This window comes from Falco cherrug, chromosome Z (genome assembly GCF_023634085.1).
Source record: "Falco cherrug isolate bFalChe1 chromosome Z, bFalChe1.pri, whole genome shotgun sequence".
Classification (NCBI taxonomy): Eukaryota; Metazoa; Chordata; class Aves; order Falconiformes; family Falconidae; genus Falco; species Falco cherrug.
Genome location: NC_073720.1, coordinates 37,660,060 through 37,681,939, shown reverse-complemented (window position 1 = coordinate 37,681,939; position 21,880 = coordinate 37,660,060). Strand labels below are relative to the sequence as shown.

General features: G+C 38.5%; 1 protein-coding gene across 3 annotated transcripts in view; it reads right to left on the bottom strand.

Annotated features, from left to right (window-relative positions):
• Positions 1-1,599: 1,599 nt before the first annotated feature.
• FOCAD (focadhesin) overlaps positions 1,600-21,880 on the bottom strand; it is a 121,481-nt gene continuing 101,200 nt past the window's right edge. For all 3 annotated transcript variants that reach the window (XM_055698464.1, XM_055698465.1, XM_055698466.1), the window contains exons 30-45: positions 21,542-21,689; positions 19,576-19,695; positions 18,502-18,624; positions 17,658-17,735; positions 17,212-17,283; positions 16,955-17,057; positions 15,732-15,812; positions 14,510-14,638; positions 11,594-11,709; positions 10,078-10,338; positions 9,356-9,445; positions 7,999-8,176; positions 6,478-6,575; positions 5,370-5,621; positions 3,706-3,781; positions 1,600-2,225 (exon numbers count right to left, since the gene is read on the bottom strand). In XM_055698464.1, the coding sequence (XP_055554439.1) occupies positions 2,152-2,225; positions 3,706-3,781; positions 5,370-5,621; positions 6,478-6,575; positions 7,999-8,176; positions 9,356-9,445; positions 10,078-10,338; positions 11,594-11,709; positions 14,510-14,638; positions 15,732-15,812; positions 16,955-17,057; positions 17,212-17,283; positions 17,658-17,735; positions 18,502-18,624; positions 19,576-19,695; positions 21,542-21,689 (1,999 nt within the window). In that variant the 3' untranslated portion in view covers positions 1,600-2,151. The remainder of the gene's footprint in view (positions 2,226-3,705; positions 3,782-5,369; positions 5,622-6,477; positions 6,576-7,998; positions 8,177-9,355; positions 9,446-10,077; positions 10,339-11,593; positions 11,710-14,509; positions 14,639-15,731; positions 15,813-16,954; positions 17,058-17,211; positions 17,284-17,657; positions 17,736-18,501; positions 18,625-19,575; positions 19,696-21,541; positions 21,690-21,880) is intronic.

Sequence of the window (21,880 nt, the reverse complement as noted above, 5' to 3'; positions counted from 1 at the left end):
TGACCTTGCTTCCAGAGATCATAGAATTTCTTCTCTGCCTGAGTTCCAAGAGGAGTTCCCTGCTCAGCCAAGCTAGTCTTCTGACCTGCTTGCTTGACTTTTGGCACAAAGGGATTGCCTACTCCTGTGCTTCTAAAAGGTGGTTCTTTAAAAACTGACCAGCTCTCATGGACCCCCAAAGCAGATTCCCAGCCGACACTGCTAACTAGCATCCTGAGCAGCTTAAAGTTTGTCCTCTTGAAATCCAGGGTAGCAACTCTGCTGACTTTTCTCACTACACCAAAAAATTTAAACTTAACTACTTCATGATCACTGTGGCCAAGACCTACCAACACATCTCCCATGAGACCTCTTTTTATAAACAAGTCTAGGAGGGCATCTTTTCTAGTTGGTTCACTGAGTACATGTGACAAGAAATTATCTTCAACATACTTCTCGAATTTCCCAGACTTGCTTATCACAGTGGTCTGGTATTCCCGTTGAAATCTCCTATGAAGGACAAGGGCTACCAATCCAGAGCTTTCTCCTAATTGCCTGTAACACCAACGCTGTCATTGTGGCTGAATGAGTAACAGTAGATATCCACATTTCCTTTGTTTTCAACTCCTTTAATCCTCACACAGTGGATCAGCCCTAACTGTAAGGGCTGCACAGTCAAATTTTTCCTCCAAATACAGTGTAACTCCTGCACCTCACCTTCCCTGCTTATCTCTCCTGAACAGCCTACAGCCCTGTGTCCCAGCAGTCCAGCCGTGGACTCATTCCACCAAGTCTTGCCAACATCAATGACACCACAGCTCTGGGAGCTGACCAATGTTTCCAGTTCACACTGTTTGTTTCTCACGCTGTGTGCATTGGTGTACATGCACTTCAGATACGCTCCTAAACCCTCAGTGCTCCCCTAGCTTCGTTAGCACTGCCACCCTCAGGCAGCGCTATGCCAGCTCTTGGATTACCTTTTCTACTGTGTATCAGTGTAATTTAATTTAGATGTTTACATACTGCTCCACAATGCAAACTAAAACACAGCATGTGGGCATTACCCAGAGATTCCCTTTGAAAAAAGACAAACTTTTAGTCTGAATTAAAATGCTGATACACACGCAAAAAGATGTGTAAAAGTCTAAGTCTAAGAATTCCTCCATTGGGGTGTAGTTTCTAGATGCAGTGTGATAACGTTTCATGTAAGCTGGTCAAAATCAACAACGCTCTCACTAGTACTGCTCTGAAAGACATTAGGGATCAGTGCCCAAGCAATTATATTCTGTTAATTTTTGTCTCTACTCTAGCGAGGAGGATTGCTAAACCAAAGCCCCTTTTAACGTCTGTCTTAGCAAGACCGCAAAGTGGAAGTGTTCTCTATTCCTTCAGAAAGAGAAGATTATTAAATAAGGAAAATGTTGGGGGCTAATCTATTTAAGATGGCAAAGGTCGAAAAGAATTGCTGTATTGTCCCTTTTGCCTAGAGGCAGGGAAAAACTATCCTTACATGAAAAAGAGGATAAAGGAGACAAGAACAGTTTTAAGTGGAAAGAAAACTGCAACTGTCCCGGAGCTGAGGACATTGCAGCCATTAGAATAATTGAGTTATTTCAATCATCATGATAAAAGCCATTGCAAAATTGACAAGCATACCACCCCTTTCAGAAACCCTGCTCACATTATATACCTTCAACGTGTTTTCACTACTGCACAACAGCATTGCGTTATTACTAAAAAAGGTTGATCAGTTAAAAACTAAAAGCTCGTTCATACATCTGTTACACTAAAGCATACTTTAGTAAATAGGCTACATCCAAACAAATTTTGCAAAGTTTTTTTTTCACCCATTCTTAAAAAGCTTACATGAGTTAAAGGAATATTTCACTCCAGCTTTTGAGGCTTCCAGGTGTCACTAAAGGAACTCAACTGAAAGAACTAAATGTGTATTTCTCATTTAGTTTCAGCTCAGTGCAAACCATGCTAGGCAGCTTGTGAAAGAACACCACTCCCATCAATGAAAAATAAAATGCTGTTTTTCATTTTACAGATCTTCTCATAAGCCTTCTGATAAGAAACCTCTTTGAAATTGGTCTTCTTGATGCCTGAGTGTTAATATTAGGCTTTTCAAGTATGAACAGTTTTCTTCATTGAGTAAGATACGGCATGCAGCTACCATCCATAAGCTTTAGTCCACACTGCTTTCTTCTTGAACTCTGCCAGAGATCTCAAGGCCAGAAGTGTAACTGTAAAGACAAGGAGAAATGACATGAATTTGTGCAGTCCAGACTGGAAAGGATGTGAAAGTCTTCTTCCTAGTCATTTAGCTATATACATGTATACATTCAGTTCTCCTTTTACTAACTCTTTTTATGAATTTTTCACTTCCTAGCCTGGGAGTGCCTGATACTACTTCTGCTGTTCATAACATACACTAGTCTCTACACGGAAATGGGATGTTGTACTAGGCCTTTCATCTGCTTTATGGTATGTCTCCCACAGAAATCCTATCACATCTGCTAACTAGACCATCACTTTGAAGTGACATATATCAACCAACGCTGCAGGAAGTTTGAATTCAGTGAGCAATGATGCAAGAGACAGGAGGCACAGGAAAGGTCAGAAGCACGAAGTACAATGTTTCGAGTCCTCTCTGCAATTCACTGATTGGAAATGCAATCTACTGATTGCTTAATTCAATTTGAAAGCATCATGCATTTAGGCAAAACCCAGTAATCAAACCAGTCACCTTCTAGTCATCCAGAAGCAAATTTTGTGTTCTACTATTTAAAATAAAAAAAACAAGGGAAAGTTCCAGGGAAACAATGACTTATCTCAATCAGGGCATACTGAGGATATAGTGTATATCAGGACCCTCTGATGTACAGAGGAGAGACTCCAACAGCCGTTAGCATTGTTTCTGGTGGAGTTCCACAGACACAACATGGGAATTTTGAAATTTATCAGAGACTAAAGACTGCAGGCCCTCCAAAAAAGGCTAAATATTCTACTGATACAAAAAACTTCGTATTTCAAGAAGTCATGTTTAGGTCCAACAAATCAAGTGATTCAAGGGAAGTGCTTTGTGTTAATGGAAGGAAGCACAAGCACACTCAGTTCGCTTGAGAATATTTGTGGTGTCCTCTTTAAAATGACTTGCACAGATCGCATTCACAATCCTACGTATCTAGGTGAGCAATAGGGTGCATGCTAGGGCCACATACCACTACCATAATTCAAAATATCATGTACTTCCCATATTTCTTTTCATACATATTTTCAGCAACCGTCATTCCTCTACCCTCTTGTCAGACCACATTACTAGGCTGTCACTATCTGTCTTCAATCCCTTCCCTACAGTTCAGTCTTCAGTTGCACCTGAATAAATTGTTATGTGATTCTAGTACTGGAGGGTGTCCAAATAGGATGTTGCATTTTATTTGTAAGGGTAACTTCAAAAATAATTGGCAGATCTATCATTGAAATACACTTGTAGGACCAGATGTACCTTTAGGTACTTCGGGTCTTCAGCAACACACCATAAGTTAGCAGATGAGACAGCAAATACTAAGAAGGTGTTCTTACCTGTAAAGGTTTCCTTAAAGACAAAATGTAGCTCTCCTACATATGCTAACAGTACAGATTCATCTCAGTCCTTTCAACAACTAGATTTTGATCAGTACTGACAGTTATGGAAAAACAAGGAACCCATTAAAAATATCATACCTTTCAGCAGGTCTGCAGAAGATTTTGATAATGCTTCCTTAGGACTTTCCATCATACTGACCAGCCAGTCAATAAACTAAACATAGAAATACAAAGGAAAATCTGAATTAAAAGAGCCTCCGTATCAGAATGCCACAAATCCTTTTCAGCTTGACAGGTAACATCTGACTGCTGTTAAACGCATAGTTATCTAGTCAGAGGCAGTGGCGCATCAAGCTTCTGCCCAAGCTATCCAAGCGCCCTACAGTACATCTCACTGTCAGAGCAATTTCTCTCACAGCTGGATCTGAAACCCCCCTTGCTCACTACCTCAATAATCCTTTGTAACAAAGAAGGCACAGTAAGTAAATAGCTTCCCTCTGTCTTGTCTGTTCATGCCTTTAATTTACTAATACAATTCTTTCTTATCAGTCACTTGCCCAAATGTTTTACTGCAAATCCTTCAGAACTCCTACTGCCTTTGTCCCTCTTTTGACCTCCCCCATTTTTCACTGTTTCCTAGCAGCACAGGGTGCCTGGAGGACAATGTGGTATTTCAAACTTAACCAGGATGATTTTCAGGGCATACCCTTAATTTCTTCCCTAAAGCCTAATTAGGCATTTGCTGCGACGGACAGGCGGGATACAGAAGCATGAGTTTATATACACTTTCAGAAGCTGCACGTTTTAAACAGATTGGTTCTTGAAGCTGCACGTTTTAAACAGATTGGTTCTTGAAGCTGCACGTTTTAAACAGATTGGTTCTTGAAGCTGCACGTTTTAAACAGATTGGTTCTTGAAGCTAAGCATTGCATACTAGGCAATCCCCGATTGGTGGTTAACTACCATCAATTAACAGCAAGGTGTTACCTTTCCTGGGGCCATCCTTGGCACCATCCGTCCCCCACTCCCCTATGCTCTCTCAGCATGACTCATCATGTTAATTGTTGAGTCTATTCACACTCCTTGTCCTCCCAGGGTTCATGACCTACAAGCTCGAGCACATTCCCCTCAGCTAACTGATTGCCAGCATGGTCCTAATTTACAGCCCGCTCCTGCAGGCATTTGCATATTAAAAGCACACTCCTGCATTCCTCCCACATTCTGAATTCTGACTTCAGAGGTAACTCTGAGCGTAGGGGTGTACAGGAACCAGTCCTTAACAGATTCTGGTTTGCACAAAACAGCTAACTATTAAGCTACAGGTTTATAATAGTACTTCCACATATCTCAACCACAAGCAACCCACCATAGGCTTATCAAATTAGGCACAATTTTCCACACTTATTTTCAACTTGAAAACATTACTTGAAAATAAATGACACACTACAAGCTACACAGAATACCTTCGATTTCCCTAAACTGCCACTGTGCTGATGTTCAACCAGAGGATCTGTCTTTCGGTGTTTTAGAAGACTGACTTGCTACCAGCACCTGCCAGCTCTCCTCTCCTAGCTGTACCTTCTTAACACTTTGACTCCTAACACTGCAGTTCTCTTTGCAACTCTCACATTGTACTTGAGAAACTACATTCATACCTGATTACAAATAAAGAAACCTAAGATCACAAGTCAGATGCAATAGATATAGAGCAAATAACTGCTCCACCTAAGACTTCAGATAATTACTAAAAATGGGGTGCTTTCTGACTCTTGGAAAATGTGCACCACTACGTGTAATTTTACCTTCTGTGATTCTTCTTTCCAAGGCTCTTTAGCCAGCAAAAGGGAAATGCTGCTTGGAAGGAGAGTGAGAGTCTCTTGCACAGCAAGCTTGTCAGCAGGGTCATTGCCAATGTGATCTTCAGATAATTCCGGCGATATTGTTTGGTTCTTCCATGGTGACCAGTTAGCACTGAGGCCAAGCAGTAATGGTGCACCATGGTCAGCCCAGGCCACTACAGAAGCTGCAAACAGCCACAGTAGGAAATCTATGTACTAAACAGGAAAAAGGTAAAAATACACTTAATTAAATGAATAATACAGAAGGAGGGGAAAAACAACTAAAAAAAAAAAGAAAAATCCAGATCGTGGCTTTCTCTTCAAAACAATCATCTGAAAATTCAGCTAACATTCGAAGTGCAAGAACTGAAAATATATTCTTTTATGCTCTGAGGCAGCATAAGCCTTTTTTTAAACTCCACATCCAACTAAATTGTCTACAGAAAGAAAAGCAAAACAACACTCTTCTAAAATCATCCTTTAGATTAAGGCTGATCCACATTTCATTTAAAATGGGGATATAGCTTCTTTACAGCAAGCTGAGTGTTGAGGGAAATTAGAGATGGTTCACCCTTGTGGTGCTACAAATGGTTGGGAAATACTGCAGCAATATAATGAATGCCTTTCTGATCTGAGCAGTAGTGTATTTTATGTCCTCAACCAGACTTAAACAGGTGAGTTTAAGTTCATAACAATGAACAATACCAGTTTCCTAAAACTGTCCAAACCCTCTTAGAAACAGCACCTGCACAGTTTTGACCTGCTTAGACAGTTTTACTGGTGAATTCATTTTTTTCTTCTAATTGTTCTAAATACAGTACATCTGAATCAATGATTTCCTTTAATTACTTTTAGCTTCTATCATAATTTAAACATCATGGTTATATTAAAGTAAGAGTTTTAAATACACATACATTCACAAAAGTTGAGAAGAATTTCCCTATGGAAGTAAGATGACAATATTCTAAAATACGAAAGCATGAGGAATAATACTTATTGCTGAAGAAGAATGTGAAATACATCAAAACCTCCTTTTTTCCTGAAAGCTACAAATTATTTTCATAGCATGTACCTCTTTAAGGTCAACTTTTTCTAAGGGTGTTGACTTGTATGCTAAATTTTTGATGTAGCCCATCAGGTTTAGCAGCCAGTCCATTCTTTTCAGCACTCCTAGAAGAAGAACATTGACTCACATAAAATACTAGAATGTGCCATTTTTAATTAAAAAGCAAGCACAGGCAAATCACTATAGCAACAAAACACTGACTGTGGAAGGACGATGCTTACCAATACTACTATCACATTTGATTCACGGTTGCCACTGACAGAAGGCATATAGGCTTTTAAACAGTATGGAAGCTTCTTATAATGCAAGCAACACAATGAACACACAGGAAAAGAAATGTTGATTGAAAGTTATGTCACTTCATGGCAGCCTGCAGGTCTCACTAACCCAGTCTGCATATATGACTGCTACAGAATCCTAAAGCCTTCTTGAAGTTTTTGCCCCAGTACTTCATCTAAGTCCAGCACTGATATATATCACTGCATGATGGATGAGCAAGAATGTGGGGAGTGCTGTGAAAATCATCCTACGGTGCAGAGAGGATCACTGAAATACAGTCAAGGCATGCAAACAGAATCAGCCCTCAACCCAAGGATGGAACACATTTCATTCAGATTCTGCTGTCCAAAATCTGTTCTACTGCCCACAAACCAATAAACAGCTTCACCTTCAAGACTATGTCACTTCATACACTATCATTTGCTTTTAATCTTTAGATGTGCCTCCTTTCATGTGGCCTCCCCTTTTATCCAAAATAGTCTCACTTCACTCATTCAAAACTCACTACTCTTTGAAGCTCTTCAGGCACAGCTGGCAGCTAAGGCATCAAGAAATACAACACTCTGAAGTTGTTTTGTGAACATTGGCAGCCAAAGATCCTTCCTCCTCTATCTTCCTGTGCGATTCTGCTACTTCTCTTGGCATCAGCTCCAGTGCTTTATCAAAAACCCTTCGCTGAGCCAGCCCAACTCATTAACCCACCAGATAACTATTTGGTATGGTTATGAAGAGGCAGAAGGGCAATTCATTTCCTGTGTTAATTCAGTGCAAGGACCTCAGAAAAGCAAGCTATCTCCTTGGTTCAACCAGCCTCATGGGAACACGACCCTACCTACCGTGTCACATATCAGTAAGTCCAAGTCAGATACTAGATTTGAAGGTTAGCAGAGTTGCACTGTTACTGGCCTGTGATGTGCTATGTACATTTCTAAAACTACCTTACACTGAAAGTCTAAAAAGACTAGGAGATACAGATCTAATCAAAACTCTGGTCTGTAAACCACCTGACTGAGATAAATGACTTGTAGCTGATCCACAGAAACATAAAGAATTGGATAAAAATGTAAAATTAATGTTTGATAGAAATTTTTGAAGAGCAGAAACATTCTGAAGATTGAGTAGTTTCTAATATAGAAAAATTTGGAAACACTTGGCTTAAACAGTCTTAAAATTATTTTAAAAGAATCCACGTAGATTCATCAATACCTGTTGACTTTGTTGTTGATTATTCTTTAAGCCTGGCCTTACCTGTGTTTTCGTGGCTCACAATACGAGCATGATAGAAACTATGCAAGAGCATCCACAAAATACTTTCTTTCTGGTGATATCCTGCCACAGTATTAATCACATCACTGAAGTTCATCAGAGGCAGTCTGCCTTGAGAAATTAAATACACTTTCGTGAATGTGACCTTCTCTATGTTGTTCTGCAAATGCAATTAAAAAACATATTAAATTAAAACATACATTTCTTGTGGGAACAGTAGATGCTGCATTCCTTTTTTTATAAAAGAAGGGGAGAAATTATTTGATTATCTGGCAGGCTGATTTTCCTTTGAAACAAATTATGAAACAGATGACTGTACATATTACTTTCATTTTACATGCTTATAAACAGTCCAGTGAAGGGCAACTCAGTACAGATTGACTGATTTCATGTTGCTTTAAATTTTACATTCCCCTTTAAACTGAAATTACCCAGCTTGACAGTTCTGGAGACTAAGTCTTCTTGCAAGAGAGATTCAATGCAGTGACAAAAAAAAAAAAGGTTTTCTTAAATGGCATTTTCCAGCGTGGAAATAAGAACTCAACTGATGGAAGGAAATGACAGTTCAGCCTCCCTAACTTATCTAAACACTTGACTCTCTAGTGAATCTGCTTGTACACAGAACAACGTGGTTTTATGTCACAGACGTTTGTTCATAATAACCTGATCTGAAACCCCTAAGTCCTTCCAGACAGGTCATTTCCTTAGCATTTCAGCTGCTAAGAATTCCACGGCTAATTGATTCCACTGGCGAGCCAGAAGCTGCAAGCTTTCTATTCCATTGTCATCCTTAGCCATCTTGTCCACCAGGAAACGTTCTGAATGTGAATGCAAATACAGCACTAAGTCAAGAATGAAAGGTGGTTCAGAGTATTTCACATTTTTAACAGAAGTGAGGATCCACCAGTTCAAGCACAGATGGTCATTGGGATGCACTCACGCTCTGTTTCAAGTAAGTGGTTACGCTAACCTAAGAGGACTATGGTCTGCTGTTTGCATCATTGGTCTGGGATTCAGAAGATCTAACACCACTCCTGTTCTGCTAACAGACCCCTGCCTGCTTGAACTCGAACAAGCTACTTAAGACTCTCCATTTCAAAGCTCCCAGGTGAAATAATCATTATTTCAGCTGCCTTGAGAAAACTCTGGATATGGGGTCTTATCACTTTTGTTTCTCTCTGCTGCCTGAAAATTAGAGCCAGAACACTCTTAACTTGCATGGCAGATAAAACAATTGATGCTCCCAGTGAGCTAAAACACGTTGGTGACAAGAAAAACAGTAAGACATGCTTGTTTCATGGGATTTTGTGAAAAAAGACCAGAAGTGAAACATCATTACCTTAGAGATCTGGACAATGCGATCAATCTCTGAATCAGCCATTTCTGAGATACAATTTCCTACATCAATATACATCTCCAGTTCACCTCTCTGGAAACAGAAAAGTAAATGTGTGTTTAGATGTATACTTCCAGGTTTCTTCAGAATTAAAACTGGTAAGTCCAGGAATTTTGTTAATGATCATGAAGAATATTTAATCTAGTCTCTAGCCTCATCTTACTTATTCTATTTTAGAAATTCTGTATTTGCTGGGGACTTCAATGTACTTAATTAATTAAGGAATAATGGTATATGAAAACTTTCAGACAGTTTATTTTTGATGGAAAAGTACCTTTTCTTGGAGATGCTTTCTGTAGCTAGATAGTTTATTTAAATCACTGTGAGAAGCTGAATCCTCTGTGGGGGAAACCCCGCCATCCTTCTGATTGTTCTCTGCTTCTGTTTCAATAACATTTATTTCAGTACTAATACTGTGTTCTTCCATTACCAAATCATTTATGAGGGAAAAGTGTACATTAAACTGGTTTCACAACTTAGTCATTTTCTGAAGAATATCTGAAAATAACTCAAATTGAAATTACAGAAGCATCTTAACTACTATCAGTAAAAATTTTACATCTACTTCATGTTTCAAATCTGATAGGTCAGTGCAAAAAGATGGGACTTACCATCAGTAAAAATGTCCAGCTACAATGCTCATACACATCATACTTATTCCTTACCTGAACCTCATTCGGTAGAAGCTCAAATATTTTCTCCACAGCCTGGCACAGAAAGCTCCAGCAGTACTGGGCAGGGTCTGGAAGTTTCATTGCCTGCAAGAGCCCCTGTAAAACACACTGGCAAATTTCTGGGGTTTTTGTGCGGTTCTTCACTTCAAATTGTTGTATCAGAAACACTTCTGTAAAAAACTGTAGTTTGTCTTCTGCAACATGTTTCATCCACAGGGGCAGGGACATGAAAAGATACTTCTGGGTTTTCATCTGAAAAGCAAAAAATTTTGCTTAGTTTCAGATTTTAGCTCTTCAGACCTTCAACTGTTGTTATAAATGATATTATTATAAAATACTTTTATAAAAAAGTCGTTCAAACATCACATAAGAAATCACTCAAGGTCAGAAATACTTCTCAATTCTTCTACCCTCTTTTGACGAATTGCTTGCATTAAAAGCAATGTTAATTAAAACGGTTCAATTAAATTGGCGTTAAAACCAGTTCAAACATGTCAATATTCTATTTTCCTTAAAAATTGAGGGACTTTCTTTCAATGAGCCCTAGATATTGTGTCTCTGTACTGACAGGACAATTGTCATTTCCCCATATGGTGCGCACTGTATTTCTACATAAAGCATACTGACTGACAACACAGCCAAGGATACAAGCATGGTACTCCTAGCACCACTAACATTGCTAGCTAGTGAGGAAGAATCAGTAACTACCTTGAAGGAATCCAAAGCTTACGCACCCTGTGGTTGAGCTCATTTTGTGACCTCAAACCCCCACTTCAGTGAGAAACTTGTTCTCAGAAATAAAATCTTAACTAAAATTTTTCTTTTTTTGGTACCTTACCAATTATGCACCTTAAAATTGTGTATCTGTGAAGACTAACAAATTCAGAATTACAAGACAAAAAAATACCCCTTGAAGAACTGGAAAAGATCACAGATATCCACAATGGATTTTCTGAGAATTGTCAGGAACCAGCTCCTCAACTTGTCTAAGCTGACAGAACTGCACAGTCAAGTGCACTGTGGGATTCAGGGAGTTTTACATAATGTATCACGGAGTCCATATTGTACCTCTGTAAGAAGAACTCCACTGGACTGGAGGATAAGCCCAAATCTGATTATACTATACGTTAGTCTATTGACTATCTACAGAATTAAGGCAAGGTTTTCAAGAAGTAACATGTCACTAGATCAAGAGACATTGCTGCAAGAAGCAGGCAAACTTTTGGACAGATCGGTTGGGCTTGGTTCTAAGATTACCAGCTGGTATAATAAAAGATACTTTTTCTCCCTACATGCCATCCTTCTTACACCTCTAAGTTATTAGAGATATAGCATGAAACAAGAGAGAGGGAAAAGGTCTTAACCAATTTAAGCAACACCAACATAGCAGTTCTTGTTTGCCTTGAATTTCAGCAATCCTTTTCTGTTGAGATATCCTAAGCATCATCACTGAGGAACCTTGTGGGAAAGAGGTGATGAGGTCCCACAAATTTTCTGACATACGTACACTGACAGTGTAGACAAGGGGCGGTGCCACCCACATCCCCAAAAGCACTGCTGCATTTTGAGATGACTGCGCCTGTGTCACAGCCAATTGAAGGCAGAGATGTTTTACCTCATCACCTAAAGCAAAAGAAAACAAACAAAAATTATGAAGAAATCATTGTCACTTTGAATTTGTTCTCAACTCATAAAATTAAGGAGGGTTATTGTTCTACTAGAGCATGGCATTAAAATTTGCTTTTCTAGAGATGCTGCATGAAGCTTTTAACACATACATGTTAGAAGTCTTCACATATCATGCACTTTCAGCAAGAAATCTCAGGATTTGTCTAAGTTCATTTCAATTCACTCAAGAATAAAAACATGGGAATAGTAAGAAAAGTAATAAATAAAAAACTCATTGCCAAATAAAGAGAAGATTTTTCTTCTTTTTATCAAAATTTAATCTGCAGAAGGAGAAATGAGTCAATATTCCTTCTTGCTACATGTAGAAGTAATAAGCATTTGTTCACATGTTTCTACTCTTCCATGTATCCCATGTTCATACAGTATGTCACAGAACAGAGACCAGTCACTCTTGTTGCCGTGGGTGCTTGCTTGCAGCAGTCTCCAGGTTAACATGTGGCAAGACCTTACTGTGCATAGAGATATAATGGTTACAACATCTCCTTACTGGTTTCTCTTTAAAGCCTCCTTAAATGACTGTTACAGTCTGTTTCTTAATAGAGTAACCAGTCACAAATATGTTGAAGAGGTACTTTGAGCAATGGCATGGCTTCCACATAGCTCATGATTGCTACAGCAATATCAGGACAAACAATTTAAGTATTATACTAGCATCTGACCCATTAGAAAACACATTACTGGGAAACGTCAGCAAAAAACTTAAGAGTGCTTTGCAAGTTAAAATGTTCCTTCAGTAATGAAAGTGAGAATCTACATAGCATGACTTTTATAAAGTTCACTAACATCAGTGTATGAACAAAGCAAAGATTTAAGAGTCTACAATCAGGCCCCTTGAATTAAAATATCTTATACGAGAAGCTAAGTCATTTGCAAGTCTCTGAAAGGGTGAAATTCTAACAGGAAACTTTGGTAACCAATTAAAAAATTCTCTCACTAGCTTGGACTGCTAAGACACAGATTATGATTTGCCTATGGCACTTGACTTCGGAGCACTATTGAATAGCTGGTACAACTTCAATCATGTTATATGGTTTCTGCTCAACCATGCTGCAATAAACCTTGTAAGATGGGAAAGCAATCTGTTGTCTTCAATATGCTTACAGATGAACAAACCTTCACAGCAGAATTTGTGAAACATTTAGAGTTCATAAAAACAGTCATGAATTCTCAGAAAGGGTTACAGTGATCTAAAGAATCTCAGAGAACTGAGCACACAGTCTAATTTTCATAAAAGTATTAATGCTATAGCTGTTCCAGAAAAAGTGTGTTAGAGTGTCACATTTCTAGGTGGACTGTTAGGTGGACATAATACAACTGTTCTGCATCATACTTTCTAGTACAACATGAATACTGCTCGTTAGCATACAGCAAGACCTATTTTTGTATGTATGTATATATAATCTAGAGAAGAGTGTGCAACTTCCACAACACTACAGAGGGACAGTCAAGACAAATTATGTATAAAAGTAGAGACTACGATGCTGTCAATGAAAATATAGCCACAAAATCAATGTACTGTTTCCTCTGGAATTCCCCTGATTTACGAAAGTAAGACTCCCACGTGAAAAATAGGAATAAAAAAAGTCCCCATACATTTAACAAATTTCAGCTATTCATAAGGTTGCGCATGTTTGCATCTGCATAGACTGCAAAGCTCGGTATAGGAAATTCTTTCACTTATTCTTTTGAAAGACTTTACAATCAATTGCAAGAATACCAAGTAAAACAGAAGTTGCAGCTCAAGTATAATCAAAAATATTTAATATGTAGCCAAATCTTTCTGCATCTAGCAAGCAGCTGTTCCTCACAGGACAGTGCAATGATTTCTAAGTGCTTATATAAGCAGTCTGTGTAAGTAAAATAAACACCAGAAAGAAATAACTACCTCCCGTATCTGGGCTCTACAGCCCATCAATTTAAATGCAATAGCACTTACCCAAACCAGCTGTAAAAGAATCCGCAAGAACAGTAATCAGTTAGATAAATCAGGAGAAAAAAACCTCAGTAGAATCAAACAAGGGAATACAGAACTTGGTGCAGTAGTTTGTTGGGGTTTTTAAGGAATTAGTTTGAAACTCAGACATTTAAGTCAACCAAAACAGGCACCATGAGATATCATGAGTAGAAAATACTATACAAGCTGCCTGACATAATATTTCAGGATCTAAGCTTTTCTCCAGCATGAAAAAAATACTCTTAAGCGCATTGACAAAATCAGGATCATGATGGAAAAAGGGATATGCTCTTCTCTGTCACCCAGTGTAATTTAGTAGAAAGTGTCTGTCAGACCAGTGATAGCTATATGAACTACAGACCAGTTCAAACTCGTAAGCTGCCTGCAGCCTCTGACACAGGCACTGGATCAGCATTTAGTGAGTACTGAAAATAAGATACAATTAGTTGAGTTTCATGATGGGCTTTTCTTACTGTAAATAGTTCAAATGAAAAAATTGGCCAATTTCACCAGTGTTTTAGGGAACTTCCAATACTGCTCCAAACTTCTTAGCTCTGACCTTCTCTAGTCTTTTCCTGAGTGAAAACAAACTGTTTCCACATGGTGATCACAAATACATGCTTGAAAACATTAAAAAGTTGGTCTTAAAAGCACAGTAAACATATCAATCCCCGCAATAATTTCAAGCCCTGAAGTGGGCTCTAAAGTCTGTGGAAGCTGTGTTAGTAAATAAGTCTTGTAACAAGTACAGACGATTGAATAGAAAAGTGTTACTCTTACCAAAGCTTAGCCTCATCAAAGGAGAAAGAATGGATGCCCAGTTTACAGGTGGGTACTGATGGCTTTCTCCAACTAAGGCAATAGGTGCCAGTGCTACTTTCACCAACTCAGCTGGAACGGATTCAGGGCCTACAACAGAAGAATCAATCTAAGTCTGAATGTTATACACACACATTTGGCTAAAGAGCTCAGGAAAAAAATGCAAACACTGCACTGAAGACCGATCTATAGTGAAGAACTGAAAAGCATTATTAAAACTACTGTTACTTCTTTTTGTACCTGAGAATTAGCTATCTCTTGTTTGTAATCAACACGTGTTGTTAACATTAATGTCCTATCAAAAAAAGCTTTTTGTTACTGATAAATAGAAACTTTTTGGTTCCTTCTCCTTGAACCGATTTATGAGTTAATTAGAGATTTTCCTCATCTAGTAGGGTAGTATTTTTGTGTTCATTAGTAGGAGAACAGCAAAGTTTTCTGACACTGCTCTCCCTCCCCATCCTGTAGGTGCTGGCCACAAGAATTGTCAGACAGATGCTAACCTTTGCTACATACTGTGTTACTTAAACACAAGGAGTTAACTCGGTGAAAGTCCTTGTGGGAGGCAAGCCATCATGGCCAATTTTTACCTCCATTGAAAGCAAAGCCTGCTTCATGGGACAGCAGTGAGCTCACTTAGCTCCACACAGGAATAATCTCTTCTGCTTTATCTCCCTTAAAACTGTACTCAAAGACAGCTCTCTTTCACTAATAACTCCTCATGTAAGAGCATACTTTCTTCAGGTTCCTTTGCATTTATCACACATAGCAGTAACACAGTTGAATCCCACTCTGTTACAGAGAATCTAAACCTAGGACCACTGAAATAAGGGGCAGCATAAAGTTTGCCTGATAATGGTGTATTCCTGAGGATACATGCTAAAACCTAAAGTGATTTCACTTTCATTCCCACAGGGAGGACACATCATCTCACAGACACAGAGGGAAGGGGAAAGGGTTTAAAAAGTCATAGAAATTCAGTGGAGAAAATTAAAGCCCTAACTACACAATTCTACCTTATTGTGTCAAGTGTTACTCAATTTTTTGTTTAGAGATTAAATATTCCACATCAGTGAAATTCTATTTAGTATTTAGAAAATTCTCTTTGCAAATAAAAGCAGGTTATTAGGGTGACCTTTTATTGTCATAACAAATTTCCCTTTATGCAGTTTGATCTTCTTACCTTTCTTTCCACTTTCAATGGCAAAGTCAATGGCTGCCCGGATAAAGCTGTTTTGAGGCAAGTAACTAAAATCTGGAGGAACTGTAAAGACAAAAAGACTGTTTATACACTAAAACATGTCAGCAGAAATTATAGCCTTCAACTCCCACATAAATTCGAAGGCCAAACTGAGCTATGTTTGAGCTAACTAATTCTGTAGGTGACTCGAAGCATTTAGATCACAAGTTTATTGATAGATGCACTGGCTTTTCCACTTCTAAGGGAAGCTAAACATTTGTGTTGGTGAGAGGTACAAGATTTGAAAAAATAAATAAATTGCCCAAATGAAAAGCCAGGGATAAGAACTTCCTTAAAATGTATCAGCCACGGTGAGCCAGGCTTTAAAAGGGAGAGCTTCAAAAGCTTAGTAAGTTCAACGCAACCGAGGCATTCCACATCTATCTAACCTCAGGGATGTGTGCCAAGATTACACAAAAGCAGAAACGGCAAGAACCTTTATCTTGTTTATCTACACTTCATATTATTGGCTCCCAATTTGGTTCACACTGAAGCGAACAGCGTCCACTTTGTTCCCTCCTATTACTGGTATTTAACCAAGGTGTAATCCTGCCTTTATTTTACCAACAGATACTGGAACAACACCGGAAGGTAATGATATATCAACAGAATATGAATTTCTGCATTAACTGCTACACTGAACGGGCACACAACACTAGTTTTTGACTTCAGCTAACCAGAGAAGATCACTTCTAGAAAAATACTTTTGAAACATCAGCTTGCTCTTGTTATGGACCAGTTTTTAAGAGTTGGCTTTTTTATACTGTGGGAAGTGCTGAAACAAAAATTAATCAGTTTTCAGGGCATGGAGTGGGTAATGTCAAACATACGCCACATGTAACGTAAAACCTCTTTACAATTTATTCTATGAAAGAATACAGACAGAAATAATATATAAATTTGATCAGAACAACTTAGAACCTTACTTTTGATACTGCAAGTAAAAGCAGATGGGGGCAGATCATATTCAGCACACTGATGCCTGCTTCATGTTCCAAACTTTAGGCCTGGCACACAGGACCATGGGGTCTCTTGAGTCAAAGTCTGTCATGTCACTTAACAGGGCTGCAGTGCCTAGCCTGTATTACCTAATGTGTCCCTTGCTGCCTGCTTAGCTAGGCGCTACTTCCATATGTTCTTTAAGCAGCAATAATAAAGCATCTTACCGGACGCCCTGTTCTGGGTAGAAGACAAACAGGACATATGAAGGCGTCCCAAAAGTCCTGCTGCATTTGTCTGGAGGCCAATCTGCCCCGAAAAACTGATTACCTATTGAGACAATAAACCACTAGTTAAGACAAATTTCCCTACATTGCCTCATTCAAGCTGCACACAGACATTATGCTGATTTGGCCTGTTTGTTCAAGGTATCACAATATTCTAGTGCATCATCCAAAGCAGGAAACACATGCTACCTTCTTACCTGTGTAAGGGTTCTGATGACTTCATTCAGCTTACTTTGGAAATAGGAGGACTGAATGCTCTCAGATTTCAGCTGCCAGAGAAAAATTAAAATAAAATTATGTGAATTTTATAAGGGAAAAAAAGAAACAACAGAACAGAGAACATGTGCTGAAAAGACAGATTACATTTGCACATGTGCCTTTCTGTGGGAGTGAAGAGAGAAAGCCTACATGACTGTAAACTTTTCCACAATGGCACTGCACATGGGCCACATGATGAGAAAATGTAACAGACTCCATTTTACATATTGTAATACTATCCTGCTTGGCTCATACCCAACATGACTCATTATTGCATAAATGGAATGCCCTGGTATCCATAGGGATGCAGAGGATGTCATTCCACCTTGCCTTCTACCTAAATTTCTAGAAGAGATAAAGGTACCATTGGCTTGCTTGTTCTCACCTGTATCATGACACTTTCAGAGCCCACCAGTGCAACCAGTCCATTGACAGCAGCCAGACGCTGCATTGTTGGAGAACCCTGGAAGTGCAGTTCAGCATCAGTGAGTCAATGCAGTGAGACAACACTACTGTAGGACAAAACACTTCCAACTTAAAAAACTATGACTGCTATCACTTGAACACCTCTCAACTTGTACACCCAACAATCTTTTTATGGCAGACTCCAGCATGCTGGATAATTATTTATCCCTGTCTCAGTGATTAAAGGCTTTCCCCCTCCCAATCTGAAATCATCATGCATTTCTCCCTAACAAATCACTTTCTTCCAGCACTGTCTGCATTCCACAAAATATGCCAGTGCAACTCAACTCTGAAACACTGTTTCTTTATTCTTACCTTCAGCTGCAATCCTAACATGTAAATTTCGAGTTGGATTCCAAACACACAAATTTATTACAATGAGATAGATTAAAATTCTTATAACAACTCAAGCACTATAACCACCACTCTGTTAGTCTAATTTGGATAAGTAGCACTTAATTTCACATGGCACCTTTATTTAATAACCTAGATTTTCTCCTTATTGTTTGAAATTAGAAAAGATGTCCAAATTAAGATCTAATGGAGATAAGCACTTCCCATATATCACCCAAGCAGAAGAGAAACAGGTTTTTTTTTCTTTAGCAAACAACAAAGTTGTATTTTTGCTTCCAAAGGTCAAACAGCATGTTCAGATAGTCCTAATTTTTCCTAGAATCACTCCTGCAGAAGTAAGAAAAAGTATGTTCCTGCTCTTCATTTAAATCACCCCCAAAAAAACAGGATATGAATTCAACCTCCTTTACCTCTGCAAGCACGATTTTTATCCAGGCTGGTATTAGTTTGTTACTCAGGTCTTCGGCTTTCCCATGACCACAAGCTGACAATCCATATATTATTGCACCTAGAGCTAAAGCAAAACCATGGGTCTGTAAGGTGAAAAAGATACATTAAAAAAACAGATCTTCCATAGGATTCTATATTCTTTTAAATATTTTTGAAACATTACTTAAATATTTATTATCTCCCAATAATTAGAAGTAATGTCTTTGTCTAAAATACTGGACACTTTCTTATTTCAAGTATTTTCTCACGTCAAGTGATACAGGATTTTCTGAGACTAAATACTGATCTTTGGCATGTAGATTGCTCTGGAGGCTTTACTTTAGAGCAGTCGTTCAGATATGAAGATAAAAAGCTGCAGCAAAGGTAGTTTATTTTTAACTTTCTATTTTCCAGATAAATATTCTAAACAGCTGATTAGTGCAATAGCAGGCTTTGATTCAAAATGGTTACCTTTTTTTTTCCCTTCTTTTTTTTTTTTCTGGCAAGCATTTAACAAAAAAGAACACACATGGAAATATGGAGATTATTTTTGGCATTTTTAAAGGATAACCCTAGGACACTAGGAATGAAACGGACACCTGTAGGAAGCTGTGGCTATGGCTATGATGCACTGTCTGGAGGCTAAGGGAAAACAAAAAATCAGAAGAGCACAGTAGATGTATTTTCCTACCAAGAAAAAGAATCTAAAGAAACACATCATAGAAGAGACAAAAATTGGCACAATGCAGGGACTGAAGACACAAAAGAACTCAAAAGTTCTCAAGAGAGAACTCAAACATTCCCAAAAGAACTCAAAACTAACTTCCCTTCTAAACCAAATCAAACAGATAAAATCCAGTTTTATTTCACTGTCTGGCCATTGCTATACACCTGTAATCACACGGTACGCACAACACAGGCAGCGTCAGTTAATGCTGAAAGTAGATCAATACAATTTTTTTGAAGTTACAGCCTGGGTAAAGCAATATCCAATATTAAATAGACAAGAGAAAAACAGAACTGAAGCAAAGCCCAAACACTGAATTATGTATGACCTGCTGATTATTTTCCACTAAGGTATGTAGCTTGTTCATGGCCTCCTCAGCCTCAGCTGCTTCTATGATTCCAACACTGAAAGCGGAGACACAGGAACAGGCCACAGAATAGGCAAGTACCTGAAAAAACAATATTTAATTCTATTAACCAGTATCTGATCAAATTCACTGTAGCAATGTGTACATGGAGCAATGTGCCAGCATGACAAAAAAACCATGACGTTTTCAAATTACTCTTTCAGATGTTCATCCCCTCTCTGAAAGATTCTTCACTGATGCTAACACTGACAAATACAACTAAAGCTTGGAAGTACTTTTGGTTTTATGTAGGTCAAACTGCTGATCTTGAATGTAGTTACTCCTCTCAACCGAAGTATGCGATCATCATTTATCTGAGCATACACAGCATGCTGTGATCCCATCAGGGCTACAAGTAGGTCCACACACCAGAAAAGGAGCATGTAGTAGAGCTGTCTCCCACACAGTGCATGACACTAGCTTCATGTCCTTGCAGAAGGATACACGATGCTTTTTCTGTTCTTTAGCCTTAGACACGGAGAATAAGGAAATGAAGCGCACCGTTTAACCTCCTTAGTACTGAAGCTAAGTAACAAAACCACACATGACTATAAGGGAAGCAGACAGCATCTACCTACCGTGCAGGACTGACAACAATTTTACTTGGCCCAAGTAATGCTCAGATTGTACCTCTTGCTACAGCAGGCCAAAGTTACCTCTCGAGTACAGGATTACATCCCAGCCATTTATAGCTCTGAATAAGCCTCTTGTGCATCCCTTTAGTATTATTCATCCTAGGGTACTGGCCAAATCTTCCTCAAGTAATTATCTTTACAATTCCTTACAGAGATTTTAATTGAAAAGGGTAGGTTTTGCTTCTCATCTCAGACTATCTCATGATGTCAAACAGATGGTGCCTTTCATCTCAGAAGTTGCTGTACTGAACTCAATTTAAGTTCAGTAAGGCACTTTGAGATGTCTGGGGAGAAATAAATGATTTCATACCTGCAAGACACTTTAATGCATGAGCCATAAACTGCAAAAACCTAATCCCCAACACACATGTACTGCTAAAAAAATAAAATTCCATAAAAGAAGACCTTTAATAAAAAGCTTTCAGAGCAGTACCAAGAGGGGAAAGAGAATACTACTACCAACCTCTGCTAACTCCCTTAGAAAAAACATGGTTATGCAACTCAGCTGTTCAGCTGTTGCAGGCTAACATACATCAGGTACAGGGTTGCTTTTTTTTGTGCAAGACACCTGCTTATTCCAATACTTGTTTTCTGTTGTAAAATCCTCCAATTTCATCAGTTTTACTTCTCAAGTTTTACCTTAGTAAGGTTATACACTTGGTACATGGACCACGTCAAAACTTACAGGACATATGTTGGTAAATTAAATTGAAATTCATGCTCACACTTCAAAATATCGTTACGATCATGAGAATAGCAAATGGGGCCATAGCAGCATTCACAAGTGCAAGATTCACATTAGCTAGTGACACCAGCTTTCAAAGAAGGAAACAGAGGGCATATTGAAGGAGCAAGTATTAGTATTAACGTTCCCTCTGACGGTAACTTGCTGTCTGCTTTCTCATAGATCAGATGAGCCGTAACAACTACACGTAAGACAAACACATACCCACAGTTACTCATGACCCAACTTTCAACAACTTAAGATTAAGAAATTAAAGAAGCACTTCAAAGTGTGATGTCTGTTACTTTTTCAGGCAGTTTCTTACTGTTTGAGCAGCCCTACATGTTATTCTATTATTGTTACTATGGTTTTCTTCAGCAGATAAAACTCCTGTGTATTGTGAAAGAAATAATAGAAACCAAGCATTCCAGTACTACAGATATAAAGCTTCAGTAAAAAGTCTATAGTTACTAAAGAGAGGCAGCAAAGTAAAAGTAAGATTTGAAATTTCTGATAAAATACGTCATACCTCCTGGACACATCTGCTTTGGTCCTCACTGCTGTCCAGGTATTTGCAGAGTTTTCGGAATTGAGTGGAAACATGCACTCGCATTTCTGTTTGGCTACTGTGACTCATACATGAAAGAACAAGTCCTACTCCCAAAATACATCCAGTGCTTAAAGAGAAGACAAAAGAAAAAGAATTAAGTATGCTTCAGCTGCTGTGAACTGTCTTTTCACCTCAACATGTGTTGCTGAACAAAAAGACCTCTTGGTGTTGCCTGATAACTAGTCCTGTGGATATTTACTTACCACAGTCAATTTTACGAATAGTTTTTGTTTCACACATAGGTGATGCTTTTCAGGA